Raw genomic sequence first — 23,824 nt, 5'->3', positions numbered from 1 at the left:
AACAACATTCCTTCTGGCCATTCAAGGAAAGTAAATGACACTGCGCTGTAGACTTGAAAACATACAAATAGAGCTGTACACTGCATGGCAGGCAAAAGCAGAAGACACAGCAAGATATCAAATCAAATCTTTGGCAAGATATGTATATGTCTCCTTTTTCTATTTTAGGTATATATACAGAACAGCAGGTACTCATACACTTTTCCCAACTCAAATGACATAAAATTTAATGAGGGTATTCAGCCTTTTAAAATTGCAGCCATCACTTTTAGACGGGCAGGAAGCCGATCCCCTGGTGACCAGCTATTTAAAGGGGCTCTATCATTGGTGATACATGATTTGAGCTAGTGATATTCCTGAATAGCCTTTAAAAAGGCTATTTAGGTGCTTCTCGTTTTTGAAAACACCCCCCATTTTTATTACATATTGGTAAAACCGATATCTAAATGAGCCTCTCCATGCACCCTGTGCGTTCCCCCAAGCCACCGTGCACCCCCCCACGTCATACCTTGATAACGCCCCTACTTTGCTTGCACTCCATGATTGCCATCCTCCTCCGTTGTTGTAACCGCCTCTATTCTTGTAGCCTTGAATGCCTGTGCACTGAAATCTCAGGCATGTGCAGTAACGCTCCGTTTTGAGCACTACTGGGCATGCCCGAGCATCATTTTCTTGTGTACTTTATTCCACTGTCCACAAGAAAATGGCGCTCGGGCATGTGCAGTAGCGCTCAGAAGTGAGCGTTACTGCGCATGCCCGAGATTTCAATGCGCAGGCATCAAGGCTACAAGAATGTAGGAGGTTACAGCAACGGAGGAGGGCAATCATGGAGCGCAAGGAAAGGAGGGAGCATTATCAAGTTATGATGCAGGGGGGTGCACGGTGGCTTGGGGGAACACCCAGGGTGCACGGAGAGGCTCATTTACATAATAAAAATGGGGGTGGTGCCTGTTCAAAAACGAGTAGAAGCACCTGAATAACCTTTTTTAAAGACTATTCAGGCATATCACTAGCTCAAATCATGTTTCACCCACGATACAGGCCGTTTATAAGAGTTTCACCAACAAGCGTTTTTTTTTTTTTTAAAACCTGAATAACCATTTGAACTGTATCTGTGAATTTACCCAACACCTATGTGCTCTCTATTTTAATATCTGAATTGAAGACCACCATTACATTTTCACCTTCATTGTGTAAGGTCCTTACTGTATGACATGTGACTAGTGAAAACTACATTTCCCAGGTGCCCTTGCTCTGTGTCCTTCAAAACTGTCCATTCTTTATAACAGAAATCATTCATGCACTGCACACGCTCCATCTGTTATGATGGCGGATACCTGTTTATGTAGCCCTGATCTAATACACAGCCATAGGGAAGTCATACACAAACTAAGCACACTCTTCCTGAATGAAGATGGACTATAGTTAGATACTATAACAGAAAATATGAAAATATGTAGTTACATATACTTACATACATATAGGTTGTATCTATTAGCAACAGGGTTTAAATCGTGGTAGGGCAAGGGGGCTTTCATTGGGCTCTTTCTAGTGGCATATACACTTTTGCTAATTACTTTCATTGGATGACAAAGATATTTTGTAAAGAATATTTAGATTAAATATGATTGTCATTGAGGGAATACCCCTTTAAATGGTTCAAGGTGCTCATACAAGAGATACAGCTTCTTCCAGGTTTACATCAGATTGCAGGCTTATTCACACTTGGAAACATCATAGTTTTTGCAAAACCGATGCGGTTCCATTTTCTGTCATGAGACAATCCTCCAATGCTTTGCACCACTGCTATAAAAAGTGCAGTGTTTGCAAATAAGAACCAGCCCGCTAGACGATGCAATACTTAAGAGGCTGGGGCCTTTACACGGGAGCCAGGGTATGTCCATATAGGTATATATATCTATACACACACTCACATATATACGTGTGACTGTGCAGGTGACATGGGAATAACAAACAATAACAATAAAATTGCTATTTATTTTCCCCATAAGTAAAAGCACATGGCAGAATCGTATGTAGAAGTGTTCAGTCTTTTTATTCACATTTTAAAATAAGACAGTTATTTGGCTTACCTGACTGTCTTTGTATATGTCAAATACAACTAGAAGACAAAAAAAAGGTAGCTATTACAGTACCAGTGGTAAACATACAACCAAAATTAGATTCTGTTCTGTGTGAAAGTTAAATGTGTATGCTAATTTTACAGAAGATAATATCAAGATACAAATTCAATAAAAAAAGGGAAAAAAAACAACCCCCACAGCAGAGAAAGAAATATATCTGTTACTGCAGTCAAAGGTAGGCCAAACCATCAACTCAAACTGTTTGTTTTTCTCCACAGCTCAACTTCAACTACAACTCCTTTCTGTTCTCCTTTAGTTCCTCTAAATTATCACAGAGTTAGTGAATGAATTCCTAGCAAAGTAAATATGCAACAAACTATGCATCTAATTATACAGTGCATATAACTGTATGATATTATAGATATTGGAGAAAATAACTTAGATCAAATGAATCATTTAATTTTGAAATTTGAGTTAACTTTTTTGACTCCATCCATAGCTCAGGCTCTATAGCTCTGACTGCAGTGTGGACCTGATTTATATATGGTATTTATGTGGAATCAACTTCTGATACATTTTTTCAAATTAACAGAAAAGAATGAAAAAGAAAGCAACACAACAGTTAGGCCACAACAGTTAGTCCCCAAGCGGACTCCCCGACCAGAATACCAAAAGCAGATGTGAACAGGGCCTCAGAAGTTCATGGTCTCAAAATACATGGTAATGCCTGGGGCCAACCATATCTATGCGAATAGTCTGCCAAAAAACCCAGGCAGTCATCAAAGTGGGATAAGAGAAGACAGCCGGGCGCATGTGGGCTGTAAGAGCCAAGGTTCGTATCTGCAATAAAGGGCCCACAGCTGAATAGATAAATACAACGCATATAACGGCAACGTGACGGGGAAACAGAAAACAAATAGCTGAGACAGGATTATCACAACCACAAGAGACACATGGAAGGGGAGGGCACAGGAGTGGGGAAAGGAGGAGGGTATGGCAGTATCAGAGGGTGGAATCTCAAGAGGATCCTAACAGCATCGTTGGCAGGGGCGGATCCAGGGCCGGGCGAGCCGGGCAACCGCCCGGGGCCCCGCGGCCCGGCCCTAACAAAATGGTCCCGGTCAGCTCGGCATAGTCGGGCAAGTGCCTGGGCCCACAGAGCCTCTGGGGGCCCCCCGGCACTTGCCTGTCACGATTTCAGCTCATCGGCGTCCGTCTGCCGATGAGCTGAATCGCGATTAAAGCAGGAACTGTGAGCTCAGCTCCTGCTTTAAAGCTCCGGCCGGGCTTGCGTGTGTAGGCGCGATGACGTCATCACATCACGCTTACACACGCAAGCCGGGCCGCAGCTAAGCAGGAGCTGAGGTCACAGCTCCTGCTTTAATCGCGTATGTGACTGGAGTGAGAGAGAGGAGCGTCGGGGGAACGATGGAAGGTGAGTGATGGAAGGTGAGTGTAAGTGTTTGTTTTGTATTAAATATTAAGGTGGAACATAATGAAGGGGGCCCATGAAACTGGGGGGCAAATGAAGGGGAGGGGGGGGGAACGGCATGACACTGGGGAAGATGAAAGGGGTGGGGAGAGAACGGCATGAAACTGGGGACAGAGATGGAGGGGGCCCAAAGAAACTGGGGGGCAAATGAAGGGGAGGGGGGAACAGCATGACACTGGGGCAGATGGAGGGGGGGGGAGAACAGCATGACACTGGGGCAGATGGAGGGGGGGAGAACAGCATGACACTGGGGCAGATGAAGGGGGGGGAGAACGGCATGACACTGGGGCAGATGGAGGGGGGGAGAACAGCGTGACACTGAGGCAAATGAAGGGGGGGGAGAACGGCATGACACTGAGGCAGATGAAGGGGGGAGAATAGCATGACACTGGGGTGGATGGAGGGGGGAGAACAGCATGACACTGGGGCAGATGAAGGAGCGAGAACGGCATGACACTGATGCAAATGAAGGGGGAGAGAACGGCATGACACCGGGGCAAATGAAGGGGGGGGAGAACGGCATGACACCGGGGCAGATGAAGGGGGGGATGGCATGACACTGGGGCAGATGAAGGGGGGGAGAATGGCATGACACTGGGGCAGATGAAGGTTGGGAGAATGGCATGACATTGGGGCAGATGAAGGGGGAGAGAACGGCATGACACTGGGGCAGATGAAGGGGGGGAGAATGGCATGACACTGAGGCAGAGACGGGGGGGGACATGAAACTGTGGGCAGATAAAGGGGGAGAATGGCATGAAACTGGGGATAGAGATAGAGGGGGGGGACATGAAACTAGGGGTAGATGAAGGGTGTATAAGAAAATGGGGAGAGATGGAGGGGGGACATATAATTTACGGGTGACTGTAGGAGGATTATACTGTGTGGAATCACATGAAAAATGAATGAGAATGGGCGGAGTCAACATAAAAGTGAGCGGGGCCTAATTTGCTGCGCTGCGCGTAGGGCCCCGCCAAAGTCAATTGCCCAGGGCCCCGCAAACCCTGGATCCGCCACTGATCGTCAGGTAAAAAGGTTGGGAACTCCTGGACTAGTACCCACAGCTGCAAGAGGGCACTAAATTTGGATGGATTAGGTAAATCCTCTGCCACCAGTGCCTGTATTCTCTGAAAAAGGAGAAGCTCCTGTAGGAATTTGACAAGAGTAGGCACAACAGTGCTGCGCCAGTGCCTGAGGATTACCGTTGTGGCAGCAGTGAGGAAATGCCGCAGGAGATCCTTCCTTACTGCAGAGATCTTACAAAGGATGACTGAAATAAGAGCCAACTGAGGGGAGGGTGAGAGGGAGCAACCATTAACTTCTATGTAAACATCAAATATTGAGAACCATAAAGGTAAAATTACCCTGCATTCCCACCAAATGTGAAGAAGCATACCTTTCCCAGAACCACAGTGCCAACACCAGGAAACACCAGGACAAAATTTATGGAGGAGATCAGGAGAGTGATACAATCGGGTCAGAATCTTTAAGTTTCCTCTTGTGCACTGCATAGCATCGGCAAAATATGTGCAAATAAGAATGACCTAGCCCAATCAGCAGGAGAAAGGCCTAGGCAAAGGTCACTCTCCCAGGATCCCGTGTAGGAGGAGCTGTCAGTTATCGCCGCTTGGACAAAGATATTACAGAGTACAGAGAGTGTGAGCTTCATGGCGTCACAACATGAGAGGACAGTTTCCAAGTCAGTCATGCTAGAGAAGAGCAACGGAGGTAAGGAGAATTTGAGAAAGAATGCCAGGAGCTGGCCATATTCCAATGAGGACATAGAAATATCTGGTTGGGATGTGCGTAGCTGTTCAAGCAAGGGAAGGGGCGGACCACTGGCAACCTGGTCTAATCTCAAGTCGTCACTGTGGCGCCAGCATAGGAATCTAACAACCAAGTATCCCAAAGGGAACATGGGGTTACAGAAGAGGAGACTCATGGGGCCTAGGACCCTCTGAACAAGGCCTCCAGTGCATGTTGCCTCCCAAACCCTAAGAAAGTGCGCTGACAGGAATGTGTGTGATAATATGCTTTGGGCAGTAGTGGGTCGGAACCCAAGGCAAAGAAGGGAGGTGGACAGAGATCAGCTCAGCTTCTATGGAGACCCACTGCTTATTAGTGGACTGAATAACCGCCAATAACTCCTCCTCAGTTAAAAGTTTGTTTAATAGGGCGTTATCTGAGTCATCTATGTTGGGAAGGGTGTATCAATTTTGAATTCCAGAATCTTATGCTCAAGTACAGCATATTGTCCCCGAAGGTTATAAAGGTCTTGGTAATAGTTGAAAAGGTTTGCAGCGATATCTTCCTGCAGGCAAGGAATATAAGTTAAGCTGTTGCGAGGGTGAAGGTTACGAGCAAACGATTGCCCAAACTTATCTGCAAATAAATAGTAATGCTTTCGAGTGCGATTACAGACATGCAAATACAGCTCATCTAGGAAAGATTAAAGTTCCTCTCTAGCATGAGGGAGCTAATTTAAAACGGATTGGAGGGCGTTTGCTTATGCTTCACCTCAAGGGAATAAATCGCTGCCAACCATGTAGCTACTCACGCAGCCCTCTCTTTCTTGAGACGTGTACAATGTTTAATCATGATGCCCCGAATCACACACTAGAGTGTTTGAGGGGGGATAGGTTCTGAGCTTGGTTCAGGCCAAAGAAGCAAAAAGTGGAGCATATGTCAGCCTTGAAAGTGGGATCCTTGAGTAGGCTGTCATTTAGACACAAGGAGAAAGGTTGGGGAGAGAGGCCTAACACCTCAAGGGACAAGAACATGGACACATGATCGGACAAGAGGGCCGAACAATCTGAGCCAATCAATGCGCCCATATGAGTTATGAGCAGGGGAAGGATACTTTCACTAAACAGTTATTATGGAGCGCGTTCTTGAGTCATTGTAGTTGCAACTGTGAGGGGAATTGGGCAGAGTGGAGTCAATCCAATGAGCTGAATTGCTATTCAAGGTGTGAAAACACCTTACACAGTTCTGTAGATGGAAACATAAAAAGTTTCAGGTGTCAGGATATGGTGAGTAAAATATTTTTTTTGCAATTTTAAAAGTTTTGGATTTTTGTAAAGGAATTAAGACATAATAAAAAAAACTATACAAATGTGGTATCACTGTCATCATCCCACCTTGAAGAATATAAGGAATATATAAATTCAACACCGGAAAATCGAAACCTATAAGAAAACAAGTATTCTCTATTTTTTTTTTTCCAGTTTCCAAGCACACTATATGGGAAATTAAAATGGTATCATTTCGAAGTATAATTTATCCTGCAAAAACTAACTCCTCCTACATTTCTGTGAACAAAAAATAAAGTTATATGTGTTGGAAGGCAGAGTGTAACTAATACAAAAAAAAGAAGAAAATTGGCTGTGCAGCAAAGGGGTCAAACATTTGCGTACCGCGTATTTAAAAAAAATAAATAAAATAAAATATTATATAATATATATATAATATATGTGTTAGGCAATAAAGTCATCTACTTACAGTCCTCATCAAGGAACTTGTATTGGATGTTTTCTTTGAAAAAATCCTGTATTGTTCTGCGGATGTCCACTTTTTGCTTACAGATGTGGTCATAATACTGCGTGTAATCTCTCTGAGATATACCTACAAAAAGTATACCCAAATGAATACTTTCAGAAGAAAACAAAATATGTAATTCAAGCATAGTGAATCGTAAATCAACATTCACAAAAGTAATTAACCAGTGACCACAGCGTTCCCCCTTGTCACAGACAGACACAAGGTCCCCAACATACAATCACCAATAATTTTCCTTCCTGGATCTCAATGACAGTGATATGAGCAGCAGAATATGTATATAAGATAGGTGAAGTTAGGCTTCAGAATGGCGGTATGTTAATGATGTAATCACAGGATTCAGTCATATTACTGTTTTGCCATGATTGTAAAAAAAAAAATATGGAAAAAAAGTGATATTCCCATAGTGTGAACATATGCTAAAAGAAGCAGAATCCTAATCTAACGAAAAGAAGAAATAAAGAGTGTGCATGTTCTTCAATATAGCACCACGATTAGAGTCTTTATTTAACATCATACATTTTGGGTAATGAAAATGTAATTATGGAAATGAATGATGCACTCAGTGAGTCATCATATAGCGAGATTCTGAGCATACAGTGGAAGATTAATATAAAACGTTGAGCCTGGCTATGGGTATTTCTTGTCAGCTGTCTGCAGTATGACTAAAAAATGACTAAAACATTATTCATAGAACAGAGTCATCATTTTTTTGCATCTAAGTCAGGGGATTTTTATAGATGCATGTCAAATGTGCCACTGGAAAAATATTTCACACTGGTATGCATAATAGTGTTATGTGAATACAATCTTTTCTATCTGATCCATGTATGACCAGATGGTTAACTATTCCCTCTATAGATAACTTATGTAATTTTGGGTATAATTCTGTAACTGAAAACTAAAATAAATGGTTATGAAAGCTTAAAAAAAAATAAAAAATCACGAGTATGTATTTTCCTGTCATGCTTTTGTGATCTATAAACTTGAGTGCAAAACCTATTTTAACCTTTTTAAATGAAATATTTTTTTTTTACTTTTATAGGGTTAACTTCTATTAACTATTAAAATTTTTGACATGAAGATTTGCCTCTCAGAAGCAATTCTCTGTATATTAAATAACTGCATTTTAGAGATTATAATTATTCCCTTGTATCTATTAGAAGTGCATTAATAATACTCTTTCAGGACAGTTAGCAGGATACAACGTCTGTTTCTGCTTAGACATGCAAAGAAATCAACAGTCTAAAAAAAGTATGTTGTTAATGAAATTATGAAAAGGGAACTATATTCTGCTGAGGGTACGGAGACAGCAGGTTTGGGCAAATGTGATTTCCCAATAGTGTTCACCCATATTAAGTGCAATGTAAACTTAGCGACTCAGGGTATATTAGGAAAAAATATATCTTTGTACAGTATTAGCCACTATATAGAGAAGATTAAAAAACTGAGAGTCTTCACAAGTTATTACCCTTTTATTGGATAACTGAAAAGATAACGACAAATAGCAAACTGTCAAGACTACTTAGGTCTCATCGGGTATGGTGAAACACAATATCTGAGGAGTCCCATGGTTATACACAACAGTACATAGTAATACTGTGATAAATGAGACAAGTAAGAATGAGCTATCATTATAAGGAGTAAACAACTGCAGACAATATTGGACCAGTTTCTAGATAAGGATTGTGAATGTTTTATTGTCGTCCGGTTGAGATCAGGTCCATGGTTGTGATGCCTTCATCAGGTTTATAAGGGAATTATTTATCATGCAATGCCCTACTACCATAGCTGGGGCTCATTAGCATTTGACCATTTGTCCTTCGGACTCATATTGGTGTTCTGGTTAATCCAAAGAACCTCTGATTGTACAGTGTTTACCATGTGTCATAATAGGTCATATAAAGATGGGTTGTACATAGATGATATCCTTTTCATTAACAACAATGTTCACATTTTGTTTGTACTATTCAAAATTTGGCTTTTTGCTTGCAACATCACTTATCTTAAAAGACTCTCACCAAAGGGTGAACTTACCTATCAGCTTGTTTTCCTTAACAAAACATCTGAACTCTGCACCTGGAATGAGTTCACACCACTTTCTGAGAACAAGCTAAAAGAGAAACATAAAATGACAAATGGAATATTCCTTTCATCAAAGAAATACATACCCAAACGGACTGAAAAGGTGGCTAACCAAGGGCTAGTTCACACATGAATAGAGGGAGCGGAATTTAGTCCTGAAAAAAAAAAAAAAAAACGCTTCAGGAATTAGGAAGCGGTTTCTGGACATGAGGCAGTTTTTGTCGTCGCTTTTTGGTAAAAAACCGCCTCAAAAAACCGCCAGGCGTTTTTTCCCTCCAGCACATTTAATGGACCTTGATAAAACGCCTGGCGGTTTTTTGAGGCGGTTTTCTGCCTCCTATTCACTTGCATTGATTTCCTGAGGCGGGATCCACCTCCAGAAAGGTCATGTTGCTTCTTTTTTTCGCTAGCGGCAAAAAAATGCTAGCGGAAAAACGACCGCTAGCGGTCTACATAGACCACTATTGTATGGAGGCGGATTCAGCGGCCAAATTCCGCCCCACTGGCCCCGTGTGAACGAGCCCTAACAGATGCTAAGAACTGGCTTTATTGGAGGTGGTGAAAGGTCCTCTTTAAATATGGTCATTGAAATTGGGTTAACAAAAGCTACAAATATTTAGAGATTTTACTGTACAGTAATTCTGTATTTTATATAAAAAAAAATATAAAATAGAGTTATTTCTGATATTTATAAATCTGTACCAAAACACTTAAAGGGGTTTTCCCAACATACAATGTTTTTTAAAATCTTGAACCACCATACAGATAAACCATCTGCACTGTACCTGTGACTTCACCCACCCCCCATGTGCCCTCTCTATCTGCACCCAATAGCACCATTGCATTTTCAGCTGACAGCGTTGGCATTCCTTTCTATGGAGCATGTGACTGCCTGCTCATTAGTAAAAACTACCTTTCCCGGGTATACCCGGTTCTGTGGACTTTCTAAGTGCCATTATTCCTAACAGAAATTCATGCACTGCCTGTTATGATCGCACATACATGATTATGTATTCCTGATCTAATAATAGCGATAGGGAAGTGAAAAAAACCCAACCTGGCATGCTCATCCTGAATGAAGATTAACTACAAGTTGTATCTATTGACAACTTAGGCTCAAACAATGGTAAAGATAGGCGAATTTCATTGGGCATGTACAATTTTGCTAAATGTTTTCAATAGGTCATAGTGGTATTTCTTAACTTACTTTCATATGAAATATTATTGTTATTGTGGAAATACCCCTTTAAATCTACTTCATTTCATCATGATTGTCAAATAGTTGCATTCTGCAATTAGACTAGAAATAGAAGTGGCCTTTTAGTACTTATTGCATGTCTGTGGGAAGTAAACGCTGTATATATATATATCATTCTTAATGTAAACGCTTAATCAGATTACTGCGATTTCCAAGAAAGCAATAATATTACTGAAACAATTACCAAAATTGCCTAGTTTATCCTTTAACTACTGACCATGTCAACAAGAACAAAATACATTTGAATAAAACTGAATTAAAATATGTCTTAGGATCAGGAAAAAAAAAGTACAATGAAAAGAATGAAACAAGTTCATAGACTCTCAATGGGTTTCATAATATATTGCTTTCCAACCAACATTAGCGATCATACAATCGGATCATCCTTAACACAATGCATCTGTACAATCATAACCCTGGAGGTCAGACTGCTCGCCAGAATTACAACCTAATTTCCTATTAATCTTACATGTGGCGAAAATGCTCATAAGAAGGAATTACTGTAAAAAAAGAAAATCAATTTTGATTCATAAGTCTATGTGGCCTGAGGAAATCTTATTCCCAGTTTGTCAGCTAAAATTGATGACACTTAAAAATAAGGACAATTTCATTTTCCCACACTGTTGCTATAGGACAAAGAGACTGATATATTCAACATGCTAAGGCTGTGTCAAATATAGTGACATTTTGCCAAACAAATTAAATTTTTCTTCTGGAGTATGTATTTTTAATTCAACACCTATGCCTATCTTACGCCAAGTTCACATTAACGTTGGTTGTCAGTTGTGTTCCATTGGAGGACCAGAACAATGAACTGGCAGACTACTAAAATAATGGTGACATCCAGAGGCCAATGGACCCCACTGATCATAATGGGCTCAGTCGGTTGTCTGGCTGTTTTAAAACTGAAAGTGGCAGACAAAAAAGCCATGTGTGTGGGACTATTTCATCCAAGTTCAGGCGGACATCGTGACAGAGTCTAGCCAAAGAAAGACTTAGGCCTCGTTCACATCTGCACTTGGGTATTCCATCCGGGGGAGTCCCCATGACGACCCCTCTGAACAGAATATTGAACGCAACTGCAAGCGGTGTGCCAGAGAAAGCACACGGACCCCATAGACTATAATGGGGTCTGTGTGCTTGCCACCAGATCTCCGCAGAGATCATGCAGGCAGGAAAGTAGTTCACAATCTACTTTCCTGTCCACATGATTGGTGTGCACAGCATGAGGCAAGCACACAGGCCCCATTATAGTCTATGGGGTCCGTATGCCTTCACTGGCTCACCACTTGCAGTTGTATTCGGTATTCTGTTCGGGGGATCCCCATGCGGACTCCCCTAACAGAATACCAAACGCAGATGTGAACAAAAGGTAAGACTTCTACTGATAAATGGGAAACTGGTCAGAGTCTTGTATCATAAGAATAAAACATACATTGTAAGATGTTGTTTACCTCATACTTCACACTGGGATCAGGAGAATCATCTGTACAGTGTACAAACCTGTAAAAGAAATCTAAATGAACAGTACACAATGGTAACTTTATCACGTTTCATCGTTGGATGCTTTTTTAAAAAAAAAAAAAAAATTCCTGCAGTGAATAAGCTTACTTACTAATATACATGCAGGTACCCCTTCTTCCCATTCCTAGACTGCAGAGTACAATTGGGTGCTAAATGTCTTTGTGTTCAGCCCTACTGCCAGCGCTCTGGCTCTCTCTTACATCAGCAGAGGAACAAAACTTCTGGCCCACCTCTAAGCTCTGCAAAACTGAGAAAAGAGGCGACAAGGGACCAGCATATAATAGTACGTAAGCTTATTCAGTGCAGGGAAACTTTTCTTTCTCCATAAATCTTTTAAACCCTTCACGTCACAGCCATTTTTTGTTTTTTTACTCCCCACTTTCCAAAAGATATTACGTTTTTTTAGTTTACTGGACTATTATGGCAGATGGTTGGAAGGAGTTCATGATATATAATAACAGTAGGGAGTGTAGCGGCAAAATTCATGCAAATGCCTAAGCAAATGAACAGTTCATAGTCTAATTATACCGATGTACAATATCATATCTTAAGCAGTCACTCATTATACAAGACTAAATCCCTATGCACTGCTGGTCCTGTGCTGATAAGAATGGACAGTGGGAATATACAGGTCTTTTCTATAATGGAAGCTGGAAAAAAATTCAGAATAGGGAGGAATTGGAGAAAAACTCATATGTGTGACTTTCTTATGGGCTTCTTTTTAACAATGTTCACTGCGCAGCCAAAATGACATGTCGCCATATTCTGCTAGGAGTCCCTCTTCCGATACACTGTTCAGACCGGTATATCTGACCAACAAAGACCGAATTTCACAGTTGAAACTTGGACATGTGAATGTGGCCATAGATTCCCTAACTGGACTAAAAGTTATAAAAATGTTCAAAAAATAAATAGGTTTTAAAATAACAACATACACTTAAAATATGTTCAATACAAGTTCAGTATTGCCTTATCTATAATGAGCTGGTCTTGATGACTAGAAAACACTACTAGAAAACTGTAGAACTACATTGTATTCTTTTTTTTTTTTGGTGACACAAAACTTTTTAAAATAAAGTATTCATATTGTGAACAAAACAGCAACAAATAATATGAGTTTGTACTGACCCACAGAATAGGAATAATATGTTATTGATGCTGTACTGTGAACAGTACAAAATGAATAAGGTAAAAAAAAAAAAAAAAAAAGTCAAGATTTGTATGGATTTCAATGGCTTTCATCTTCTGTGACAAGATATCACAACATAGCAATGCTACATATGTATACACTGTCAGGCTACGGTGGTATAGTGGCAGCCAAAAAAAAAAAAAAATGCACCACCAGTGGATTTTGTCATATGTATATGATGCGTATAAATTGAGTCCCTGCAGATGATATGTATACCTCCTACTACGAAATCGAATGAAAAATGTACAAAATGTATACGTACAAAATTGCCAAAATTGTCATCCAGGAAACAAGAGGATACAAATGGAAAAAGACAAGAAATCATTTTTGCTACAATCATTACATTTTGTGAAATGGTCCGTTTTTTTTGGCCGCCACTGGATATTATAAGCCATCAGCTTCTGATTAGCAATATATGGATGTAGCAGAATGAACCTGAACTCCTGCAGCATATCTTACCACAAAAGACAACAAAAATCAATGAAAAGGCATTGATAATAAATTTCAATAGATGTTCATTGTTTTTTTGTTGTCTACTATGATAAGATAATACACTGCAGCAGTTACATGTGTGTGTCAATTTTTCAATGGGAACATAACCGGAATTTCAGGTGGCAATTGTTATTTAGTCCACTGAAAAACAGTAGATAATGGTCCCGATATGTAATGGCGACAAACTGTGGAAGATAAATATACTGTGATGCAGCAAGAATCCATCTGCTGGAGAAGGCAGGGAGCTGCTGGCTTGGTTTATTTTTACAGCAGTGGTGGCACTCCCACTTAGCACATCTATTAAAAGACTGCAGCAGATACATGTTACAGAAAGCCTCAAATCTAGTTTTCCCATTTCACATTAACAGATCTGATAATGCACATTTAGGCTACATAAAGAGAAACCACTTGTGACTATTAAGTGCAAGCTCACCAACAGTTGTTGAGCACTCAAGTTATTAGCAAGCGGCCGTTCACTCCACCGAGCAGAAAATGTTCAATTAAAATCCAAGTTACTCACGGTTGTGTGAAGTCATGTGTCACAAAATCAGAGCTCTTGAAGAGTAAAAAGATGTCACTCAGGCTTTTACATTTCAATGAGCTATTCAATGCAATCCAATAGGCATCCTAGTCAGAGCATAAAAATAACCACAATAAGATCACTTTCATACTAAAGGTGTTTCCTTAACAGCTTGGAAAAAAAAGAAAAAAAAATCTCTAAAGTTGAGACTAGACAAGTGCTGAAAATACATCCTGCCATGTGAGCAAGTAGAATTTAGTAACTACTGTGTGCAGTTTACTCCATAGTATTAGTCTTATTTCTCTGTTAATTCATTTCACAATATGCTACAATATCTCGTGCGATTTATCACAGTCATATCTGTGTTTAATATTTCGCTGCCTCATGTCTAAGTTTCACAATACGCTTGATTGTTTCGTGATTGATATGTTATTTAATACATTTCAGAAATTCACTGATTCAGAAACTTTGCTTTGTGTCAAAAAACAGACTGTCTTTATGATGAACTTGTCAAACACTGTGTGACCAATGAACTGCATATCGTGAAGAGAATCTCTGGCCCTAATTTGTATTGCTAATGGGGAAAGACGGAAGAAATAAAAATACACAGCACAATTGCTGGTGACATTATCAGTGCTCTCAGTGACATGTTCTTGCCTACATTAAACAGGCAGTATGCTTGAAGTGCCACGGATTACAAAGACATTTTGAAACTCAGCTGAAAATTTTCACAGCATGTGCAGAGATAAAAAAAAAAAAAGCTTTAATCCCTTGGGGATCCATTGAATATTTGTTATGGCGCTTTACATTCAGACAATCGTAACTTTCTTATTTTAAGGTCAGCACAGATGCGTGAAATCTACTCTACAAGATGAGTTTCCACAGGTTCCATTATGTGGCACAAAGAAAAATTCCTACACATTTTTATATTCTCCATTGGACATCATAAACATTGTTAAAGAGGACCTTTAATGTCCTCAGGCACATACGGTTTTATACACCGCTAGAAAGCAGACAGTGCAGCTTTCCTGTTATGTGCCCTGGGACTGGAGATAACAGTGCAGTTACCGATCTCTGTCCACTGTCAGAAAGGCGCTCCTGACAATAGCTGGACTGTGATGAACGGCACCCCCCCCCCCCCTCCTGGCAATACTTGTCCATAGCCCTGTATTGTTCCATACCGCTAAGCTGTGAAGAACAACCCCAGTAATTGTCTATGGACAAGTACAGTCAGGTGGGCATTCCTCACAACTTAGCGTCATCACTGACCGGTAAGGAATGCCCCCTCTGACAGTACAAGGCTATGGACAAGTACTGTCAGGGAGGTTATTCCTCATAGCCCAGCTAGACTGTCAGGAACACCCTTCTGATAGTGGGCAGAGATCAGGGATCAGTAATGGCACTGCTATCTCCACAGGGGCACATAACAGAAAAGCCGACAGCACGCTGAATTCAGCACACTGTTGGCTTTCTAGCGGTATATAAAACCGCATGTGTCCGAGGACATAAAAGGTCCTCTTTAAGAAATGTACATATTACAACAATTTGTATACTGGTTTATTAGATAAAACAGAACAAAAATTTTACACAACAAAAATATTAGAGCAATCAGTTACTAAATCATTGTTACCAGGAGGGACCCAAAGATGATAACTAGAATAATAGGGCTGTCCAAAAATCTTGGCAATTGCAGACAATGGAAGAAAATAAAGAAATGACCTATATTTATCTGCTCAATCCCCTGCCGCTTGAATACCACCATTTTTGGGAGATATTTTTGACATATTGCAAGCTTTCGGGAACTACTAGAATGGTCCCTTCATCAGGCCAGTATAACACAATGTCGGAAGGCAAGCATATTTATACAGGAATAGAGTGTTAGATGCAAAATAGATGGAAAGCAGAACATGCAAATGGCTAACACGGTAGAAAGATATTTTTCCTTATTCTAGTTATTGAAGCAGTGTTGTTACATACATCAGATACCAGGTAATGTAAGTGATGTACATTAAGGGCTAGTTCACACAGGCAAAGAAGGGCGGATTATGGCGCTGAATCCACGTCATAACCCGCCCCCTCACAATGGAGGTCTATGTAGACTTCCAGGCTACTGCTTTCCGTGAGCGGTACGTTGCCGCTCATGGAAAAAAGAATCGGCATGCCCTTTCTTCAGACGGACTCCGCGGCTGATTCAGCTGCGGTGTCCGCCTCGCAACACCTCCTGTTATTTGAGCCTACCCCGGAGCGGAGAGCTGCGACAGGATGCCGTGCACTGCACTGGCATCCCATCGTGGCAGCCGCCCCGGAATATGCACATGCGTAATTGCTTGTGAACTTAGCCTAAGTCATCTGTTCCGGAACAGAGTAACAGGAAACTGAACAAGTGAGCAAAGGATATTTCTTTTATTTTATGAAGTTGCCTACTTTTTCCCAGATTTTCACAGATCCCAGACAAAACCTTTAAAGGGATTCTACAACTAAATCGGTATTTTTTTCTGCTTTAGATGTCGGAATAGCATTTAGAAAGGCTATTCGTCTCTTACCTTTAGAAGTGGTCTCCGCTGCGCCGTTCCTTAGAAATGCCGTTTTTTTCAGTATGCTAATGAGTTCTCTCACAGCAATGGGGGCGGGCCCCAGCGCTCAAACGGCGATGGGGGCATCCCCACTGCTGCCAGAGAACTCTCTCCAGCGACGCCTCCATCTTCAGCTGCATCCTCCCCTTCTCTCGTCGTCTTCCTTCAGCGTCAGCCCCGACCGACGCCTGCGCAGTCGGCTCTGCCAGAGAGACACTGGTAGAGGATGCAGGCCGGCGGCCATATTTTCGAGGCCGTAAATGCGCACACGCGCAGTACACTCCTCTAAGTCTACGCCTAACAAAAAATGGCTGCCGGCACGAGCAGTCGGCTCTATTAGTGTCTCACTGGCAGAGCTGACGGCGCAGGCGTCGAAGCTGACGCAGACAGAAGACGACGAGAAAAGGGGAGGATGTAGCTGAAGATGGAGGCGTCGCTGGAGAGAGTTCTGGCAACAGTGGGGACGCTCCCATCGACATTTGAGCACTGGGGCCCGCCGCCATTGCTGCGAGAGAACTCATTAGCATACAGGTAAAAACTAGTATTTCTAAGGAACGGCGCATTGGAGACCACGTCTAAAGGTAAGAGACGAATAACCTTTCTAAAGGCTATTCCGACGTCTAAAGCAGAAAAAAATACATATTTAGTGGTAGAATCCCTTTAAAAGGCTTTTTCGACAAACATTAACTTTTAACTGTCTGGCAATTTAAATTTAGCTAACATTTTTGTAAATATAAATAATTAACAATTTTGCACAGTTTTAAAGATTTTCTCCAATAATGTAAGAGGTGACAGTCTTTTGTCTTGATCAATTCCTAATGGATTCAACCATGAATGCAAGAACTTTCAATGGTGCGGAACATGTCAGAAACCCTGCTGTGCACCCTTATTGCTTAGAAGCATACAGGGAAACTACATACACAAGAATAAAACACGACCACAATAATGAAATCATGGCTTGGTTTATGACAAGTTTCAGATCGTAGAAAGTTTCTGCATTCATGGTCCTATCCATTGGAAACCTATCACCTATGCTGGTGGGAAAACCCCTTTAGGCTAAGGCTCTATATAGTGGGCCGCAGCCAAAAAGCACTGCACTTTTCAAAGAAAGTTTGCATACTTTTCCTCTGCGGACTTTCTGCTTCCATTTTACCTACAGAAACTCTGGCAAATTCAAAATAACTAACATGCTGCAATTTGCAAAATGTGAACGTTTTTCAAATTGCAGCACTTGCACTGCAGATTATTTGCTGGAATGGGTGCATGGGTTTAGCCATAATCCCATCTACTTTGCAGGAACTGTAAAACGCAGTGCTTTTTGCCGCAGTGTTTTACAGATGGAGCTTTATGATTAAGAGGTGGTCACTCAGAATTGATCCTGTCTGTATGAATATCAAACTGCTCATGGTTTTCCTCTGAGTATTATCACGTATGACATGCCCTACCACTTACTTCAACAGGTGCCATGGATTACTAGATTTATCCTGCTTAAGAATACAAGGCCATGCTGGCAACATTTCCAGCACATAACACATTATTGCTGGGGCTTCTAGCTAGCTGAACACCAGTGATCAGTTTACCATTGGATAAGGTACCTCCAGAACATGGGTTTTCCTAGGCATAATACCCTGCACCACTCAAAATCTGCAGGACCTTCCATCCCAAAAACATCTGAGAGGGAGTGACTTCAGATTACTTAGAATAATTTTCCTATATGAATTAATGCTTAGCAATGAATATCTATCTATCTATCTATCTATCTATCATATGTCTCAGTAGACGCTGCAGTGTTAACTTATCCCAATGAAAAAAAAAGATCCATTTTAGAAGGAATAGTACTGCTTGAGTAGAGCCTTAGAAGAGTAATAAATGTTTTGTTTGCTTTAATTACAATTGCTTTACTTTAATTATTTTTCAGATTTTTATTCTGGCAGACATTTGTGAAAATGCAACAACACAATGGTTAAATATATTATTGGATGCTTTTAAATTAGCGTTTCACAAACTAACCAAAGATTGTTACTATATTTTGTCAGAATCCTCTACCAATAGCAAATTGACAAATATTATCACTTGCTGAAAATCTGATTGAAAGCAATTGTCCAGTATACATAACACTGGTGGTGGCAATGCTCCTGGCAAGATGTCCACATTTTTCATAGACAACATATGTCCACATTTGTTTCAATGTGTTTATTCACATTTAAATGTTTTTATCAAGATTTTCCTATGTGATAACAGAAACAACAGCAAAAGCCACCACAATGAACAAGGTGGCGCAGCAACCCATATAAGACAGAAAATGCATAAAGCAATGCAATGAATAGCTGAGATATTTAGGCTACACAATAGTATCCTGTCAAGTAAAAAATCAGGGATAGAATAATAACATGGAGGCCGTGTGTCACTGGGATAGGGCAGGACATGGCCAGAGCAGCACCTGCCTCAATATGTTTATTTAGACATCCATGATTTTTTTTTTTTTTTTTTTTTACAGATAGTAGGTCTGCAAAAAAAAAAAAAAAAACGCACTGGAGACACATTTTAATGGATGCTGATGCATCATGCCAATGAACGTCTATGAAAAAAAAAAAAAATGAAAAAAAAAAAAAAAAAAAAGGTGACATCCGGATGTCATCTGTTTTCATGGTCCCAGAAACATACAAACCATAGTAAATGAAACAAAATAAATAAGTAAATAAATATTTCACCTGCTTTTTACAGACCTGAAAAGCAGATTAACCAGGGGCAGAACAACACCAGCAAATGAACAGGGCGGGGTGCTGCCTGTGAATAGCACAGAAGTGTGAATGAGACTTTACACTGTGCTGACTTCTAATTACAGGCATTAGCATAGTGTAGGGGGTGTCTCCCACCATTAGTTCCTCAGATTGTCACTGTGGAGAAGCAGTAATCTAAAGTCACAGCTATAATCTATCTGGCTGCACTTGTCACTTTTGCAGAAATGGCCATACAAATAAATAAACAAAAATGTCAACATCTCCCTAAGGCTGGGTTTGTGATTTCCATCACCTAACCAGATTAAAAAAATGAGGAGTGAAAAGCGCTGCAAGCAGCACTTTTCTTTCCGCATTTTTCGCCCTATTCGGGTGGAATCCAAGCGGACTCCATTATAGTCTATGGGGTTCATAGGTAACCGCTTTTTCAAGTGGATTAGGTTTCCGTTCATGGGGGTGCCCAAGCAGAACCACCCAAACAGAGACCCGAACGCAGGTGTAAACGTACCATAACTATAACAAACATAAGTACCAAATTGTTAGTGCTTTTTTTTCATTTGTATGGTGGCAAGAAACTGATTTATAAGTAAGTACACAAAATAGGTAATATGCTGAAAAACCATTACCCTGGGAGAACTCCAGTTCAGCTTAGGAAAAACACTGCCTCCAAGAGAATTAATTGCTTCTTGTACTTTTGTTGAAAATTCTGGAAACTCTGGTGCCTTTAAGAAAAAAACAGATAGATTTGGACCATATAGTAATACCAGAGCACTGTATATCTGCAAACATAAAAGAAACTGAAAGTCAATATTTGTGCAAAAAAATTACCTACCGTAAGTGTTGCTGTGTTCTCATCATCTGACCACTGAGGGCAAAAAAAGGAGATTTTATTATGCATGTCGGCAGCAAACAAAACTCAATATGGAGAAAACGGAGTTCTTCATCTTCGCCCCACCCCATATGGCCCCTCCACCTGACCCACCTATCAAAGTTAATGGAACCACAATTACCTCTGTCCTACGGGCCCGACCTATCCTTCAAGTCACACATTCAAACCCTCAACACTTCCTGCCGCCTCCAACTCAAGAACATCCACTGAATCTGCTCCTTCCTCACCCCTGAAACTACTAAGATGCTCATCCAGGCCCTCACAATCTTCTGCTTAGACTACTGCAACACCCTTCTCCATGGACTCCCAGCAAACACCCTCGCCCCCCTCCAGTCCACCTTAAACTGTGCTGCTCGCTTAATCCATCTCACCCCCCGATCTTCATCGGCTGCTCCCCTCTGCCAGTCCCTCCATTGGCTACCCATAGCCCAGCGAATTGAATTCAAGATACTAACGCTAACATACAAAGCCATCCACAACCTGGCCCCTCCATATATCTCCGAATTAATACCTGCCTACACGTAACCTCAGATCCTCCAACGACCTCCTACTCCGCTCTGCTTTCATCCGTTCCTCACACAACCATCTCCAAGATTTCTCCTGTGCATCCCCCATACTCTGGAACTCCTTACCAGACACAAAAGACTGATCCCCACAATCACAGGATTCAAGAAGGCCCTGAAGACTCACCTATTCAGGAAGGCCTACAACCTCCAATAACATTATCACCACACCACCATCTGAACTGTCTCCCCCTCTCCTTCTGTCTCTACCCCCCTTCCCTCATAGATTGTAAGCCCTCGCGGGCAGGGCCCTCTACCCCACTGTGCCAGCCGATCACTGTTAGTATTATATCTACCTGTATACTCTGTGTACTGTATGTAACCCCCAAATGTAAAGCACCATGGAATTAATGGTGCTCTATAAATAAACAATAATAAACAATAGTAAATACTGGGAAACCTCCCCCTTCACCCAGACCACATTTTGAATGAAACATTGTCTATTTTCCATAGTAGTCATAATGTTTGAGAAGACCACTATCGTAGAGACTACTCTAATGCAATTTTAAGTGGCTTCACTGTACTTAAAAAAAAAACTACAATCAATAGGAAAAGATCTTCAGTAAATAACACAGAATGGAAAATATGTTATCAACAAGAGGCAACTTTTTAATACACTGTACACCTTATAGTAATTCTAGTAATTCTGTTTGTACTGCCCGACGGGCTTGCAGGAAAAGACGTTACAATATAACAGCCCAAGCTATTGAACAATGTATAAACATCTTACTTGTACCTCTTCTTCGATGTCACTGTTGATGTCTGGCTGTGAGCATCCTACAGAATCTTCTCTGGAAAAGGAAAGAAATATACCGTATAGACTTTTTAAATAATTCATGGAAAAGAATAAATCTACAAAATAATATAATTGTCCCAGCCACAACAGAAATAAGCTTAACGCAATCTGCTTTATTGAGACTGTACATCTATAAACAGATTTTATAAAAATCTGGCTATTTATGCCTTACAGCAGTATTCCCCAGGCACTAGCTTGCATATCACATGTAATGCATTAGATTTTGGAACTTACCTATATATAAACTATCGTGCATGAATGACAACAGGAATGTGACAAGGCCCATATATGCAGCAGTTTTAAGACCAAGAAACACAGTTCAAATGACAGCCACATTTCCCAGACTGACAACGACTTGCCTAAACTGAACTCCCAGCATCTACTGTAGGTCATTTTTTTTTCAAACTCAAAGTATCGTTTGCTTATGGGACAGTAGAACTGTGGAAGTTTGGGAACTTACAGCATTAATAAATCACCATAATGCTTGAAGTTCAATTCAGACAAACTGCAGTCATTCTAGGACATACTTAAAAGGAGTCTATCATTGGTTTCAGTGGTTTTGAGATAAAGACATGCCTGAATAGCCTTTAAAAAGGCTATTCTACTACTATCTTCTCTCTTTAGATTCTCCATGCCATTCCGTTGTAATCCTGGTTAATAACTTTAAGCAAATGAGCCCACAGAGCAACCTCCGAGCACCCTCCGTTCCCCTCCGAGCACCCCCTGCATCATTCATTCCACCCCCTCCAGTGCTTGTGCTCTGTCTGCCTTCCAGCGGTGTACCTATACAGATTGCAGTCAAGCTGCGGTATCCAAGTATGGATTATCAGTAATTGCTGTGCTTCTCCTATACTTGCTTGCGACTTGTCAAATACAGATAAAGCAAAGCAAATAGCATAAACTATGTGTGTTACAGAGTCTTGCCCATAATATGTATAGGTACCTTAAGGTTCATCTGGTTAATAACTGGGATTATTAATTTAGTAGTTACTTGTGCCCCACATTTGTAACCATGTTGAGCCTCACTTATGTGTTTCACTTAATCCCACAGACCCCAATTTACCAGTATATAACATTGTTTTAACCTTTGTTACAATAGTGTTGCCGGACTTTCACTTGACATCAGACTTAGGTAAGTGCAGGGATGTAGTTGAGTATCCCTGCAATATACACTGGTAGACGTTAACATGTTAAAATTAAAATTTACCTTCCAGAGACCACCAAGGTGCCATCATCAAGCAAATAATCCTTCACATTTTCTGGGAGAGGGATAATAACACTAAAAATAGAAATATTGTATTAGTCCCTATGGCTACATCAAGATAACACAGTAATAGCAACACAGTGGATGGATACATTAAGCTGGGGGCAATTGGAAAGGGACATTAAACCGTGGACAACATGTCTGCCTCTAGTTGCCCCCAGTTTAATGTCCCCCCTCCCCCTTCCTATTTTCCCCCAGTTTAAACTGGGGCACGAGGAGAGGAACTTCTTACTGTGGGGAAATTGGAGGGGAACATTATAACAAGGGGGCATATAATGTTATGGTGACTATAGGAGCATTATATTGTGTGCACGTGGGAAAATGGATGAGAATGGGCGGGGTCAACACAGAAGTGGGTGGAGCTAAATTTGCCGGCACATTCTGTCCCTCTTTCTGTTCCTTGAAAGTTGGGAGGTATGAGTACATAGAGTGGAAATACTAGATGGTAGAATAGTCTTACCTCCTGATGCTGAGTCTCTTGAATCTAGGGTACCACACTGAGAACTGACAGTTCACTACTTGCTCCTTCTTCATGCTGATATCAGCAGGACAGGAAGTGTCCTACCTCAATTACCTTCCGGGGCAATCTATACTAGACAAAACTTATCCGCTCATTACTGACGCGCACTAAAACACACATGACTTTTAGCTACCATTGCATTGTCGAGCCGCTAGCAAATAAAAGTGGTGCGCCCCATGTAAGAATTCATTGATTACAATTCCTGACTGCACAAGTATCCCATAGGGAGGTAACCTAATTTCATGCACAGGCAGCTGAATAGGTGACTGGAGCGTTTCA

General features: G+C 41.0%; 1 protein-coding gene across 2 annotated transcripts in view; it reads right to left on the bottom strand.

Annotated features, from left to right (window-relative positions):
- The window catches only part of CDC123 (cell division cycle 123), a 30,075-nt gene extending 6,327 nt beyond the window's left edge, over positions 1-23,748 (bottom strand). The window contains exons 1-10 of one of the 2 annotated variants that reach the window (XM_075274023.1): positions 23,486-23,748; positions 22,969-23,040; positions 21,702-21,756; positions 20,346-20,378; positions 20,140-20,235; positions 14,203-14,309; positions 11,932-11,980; positions 9,172-9,247; positions 7,078-7,200; positions 2,094-2,122 (exon numbers count right to left, since the gene is read on the bottom strand). In XM_075274023.1, the coding sequence (XP_075130124.1) occupies positions 2,094-2,122; positions 7,078-7,200; positions 9,172-9,247; positions 11,932-11,980; positions 14,203-14,309; positions 20,140-20,235; positions 20,346-20,378; positions 21,702-21,756; positions 22,969-23,040; positions 23,486-23,559 (714 nt within the window). In that variant the 5' untranslated portion in view covers positions 23,560-23,748. Of the gene's footprint in view, positions 1-2,093; positions 2,123-7,077; positions 7,201-9,171; positions 9,248-11,931; positions 11,981-14,202; positions 14,310-20,139; positions 20,236-20,345; positions 20,379-21,695; positions 21,757-22,968; positions 23,041-23,485 lie in introns of both variants that reach the window. The other variant, XM_075274022.1, reaches the window with a different exon arrangement.
- Between the last annotated feature and the right edge of the window lie 76 nt (positions 23,749-23,824).

Source organism: Leptodactylus fuscus, chromosome 5, assembly GCF_031893055.1.
Source record: "Leptodactylus fuscus isolate aLepFus1 chromosome 5, aLepFus1.hap2, whole genome shotgun sequence".
Lineage (NCBI taxonomy): Eukaryota > Metazoa > Chordata > Amphibia > Anura > Leptodactylidae > Leptodactylus > Leptodactylus fuscus.
Note: the sequence above shows the minus strand (reverse complement) of the source record. Positions and strands in the feature narration are given on the sequence as shown.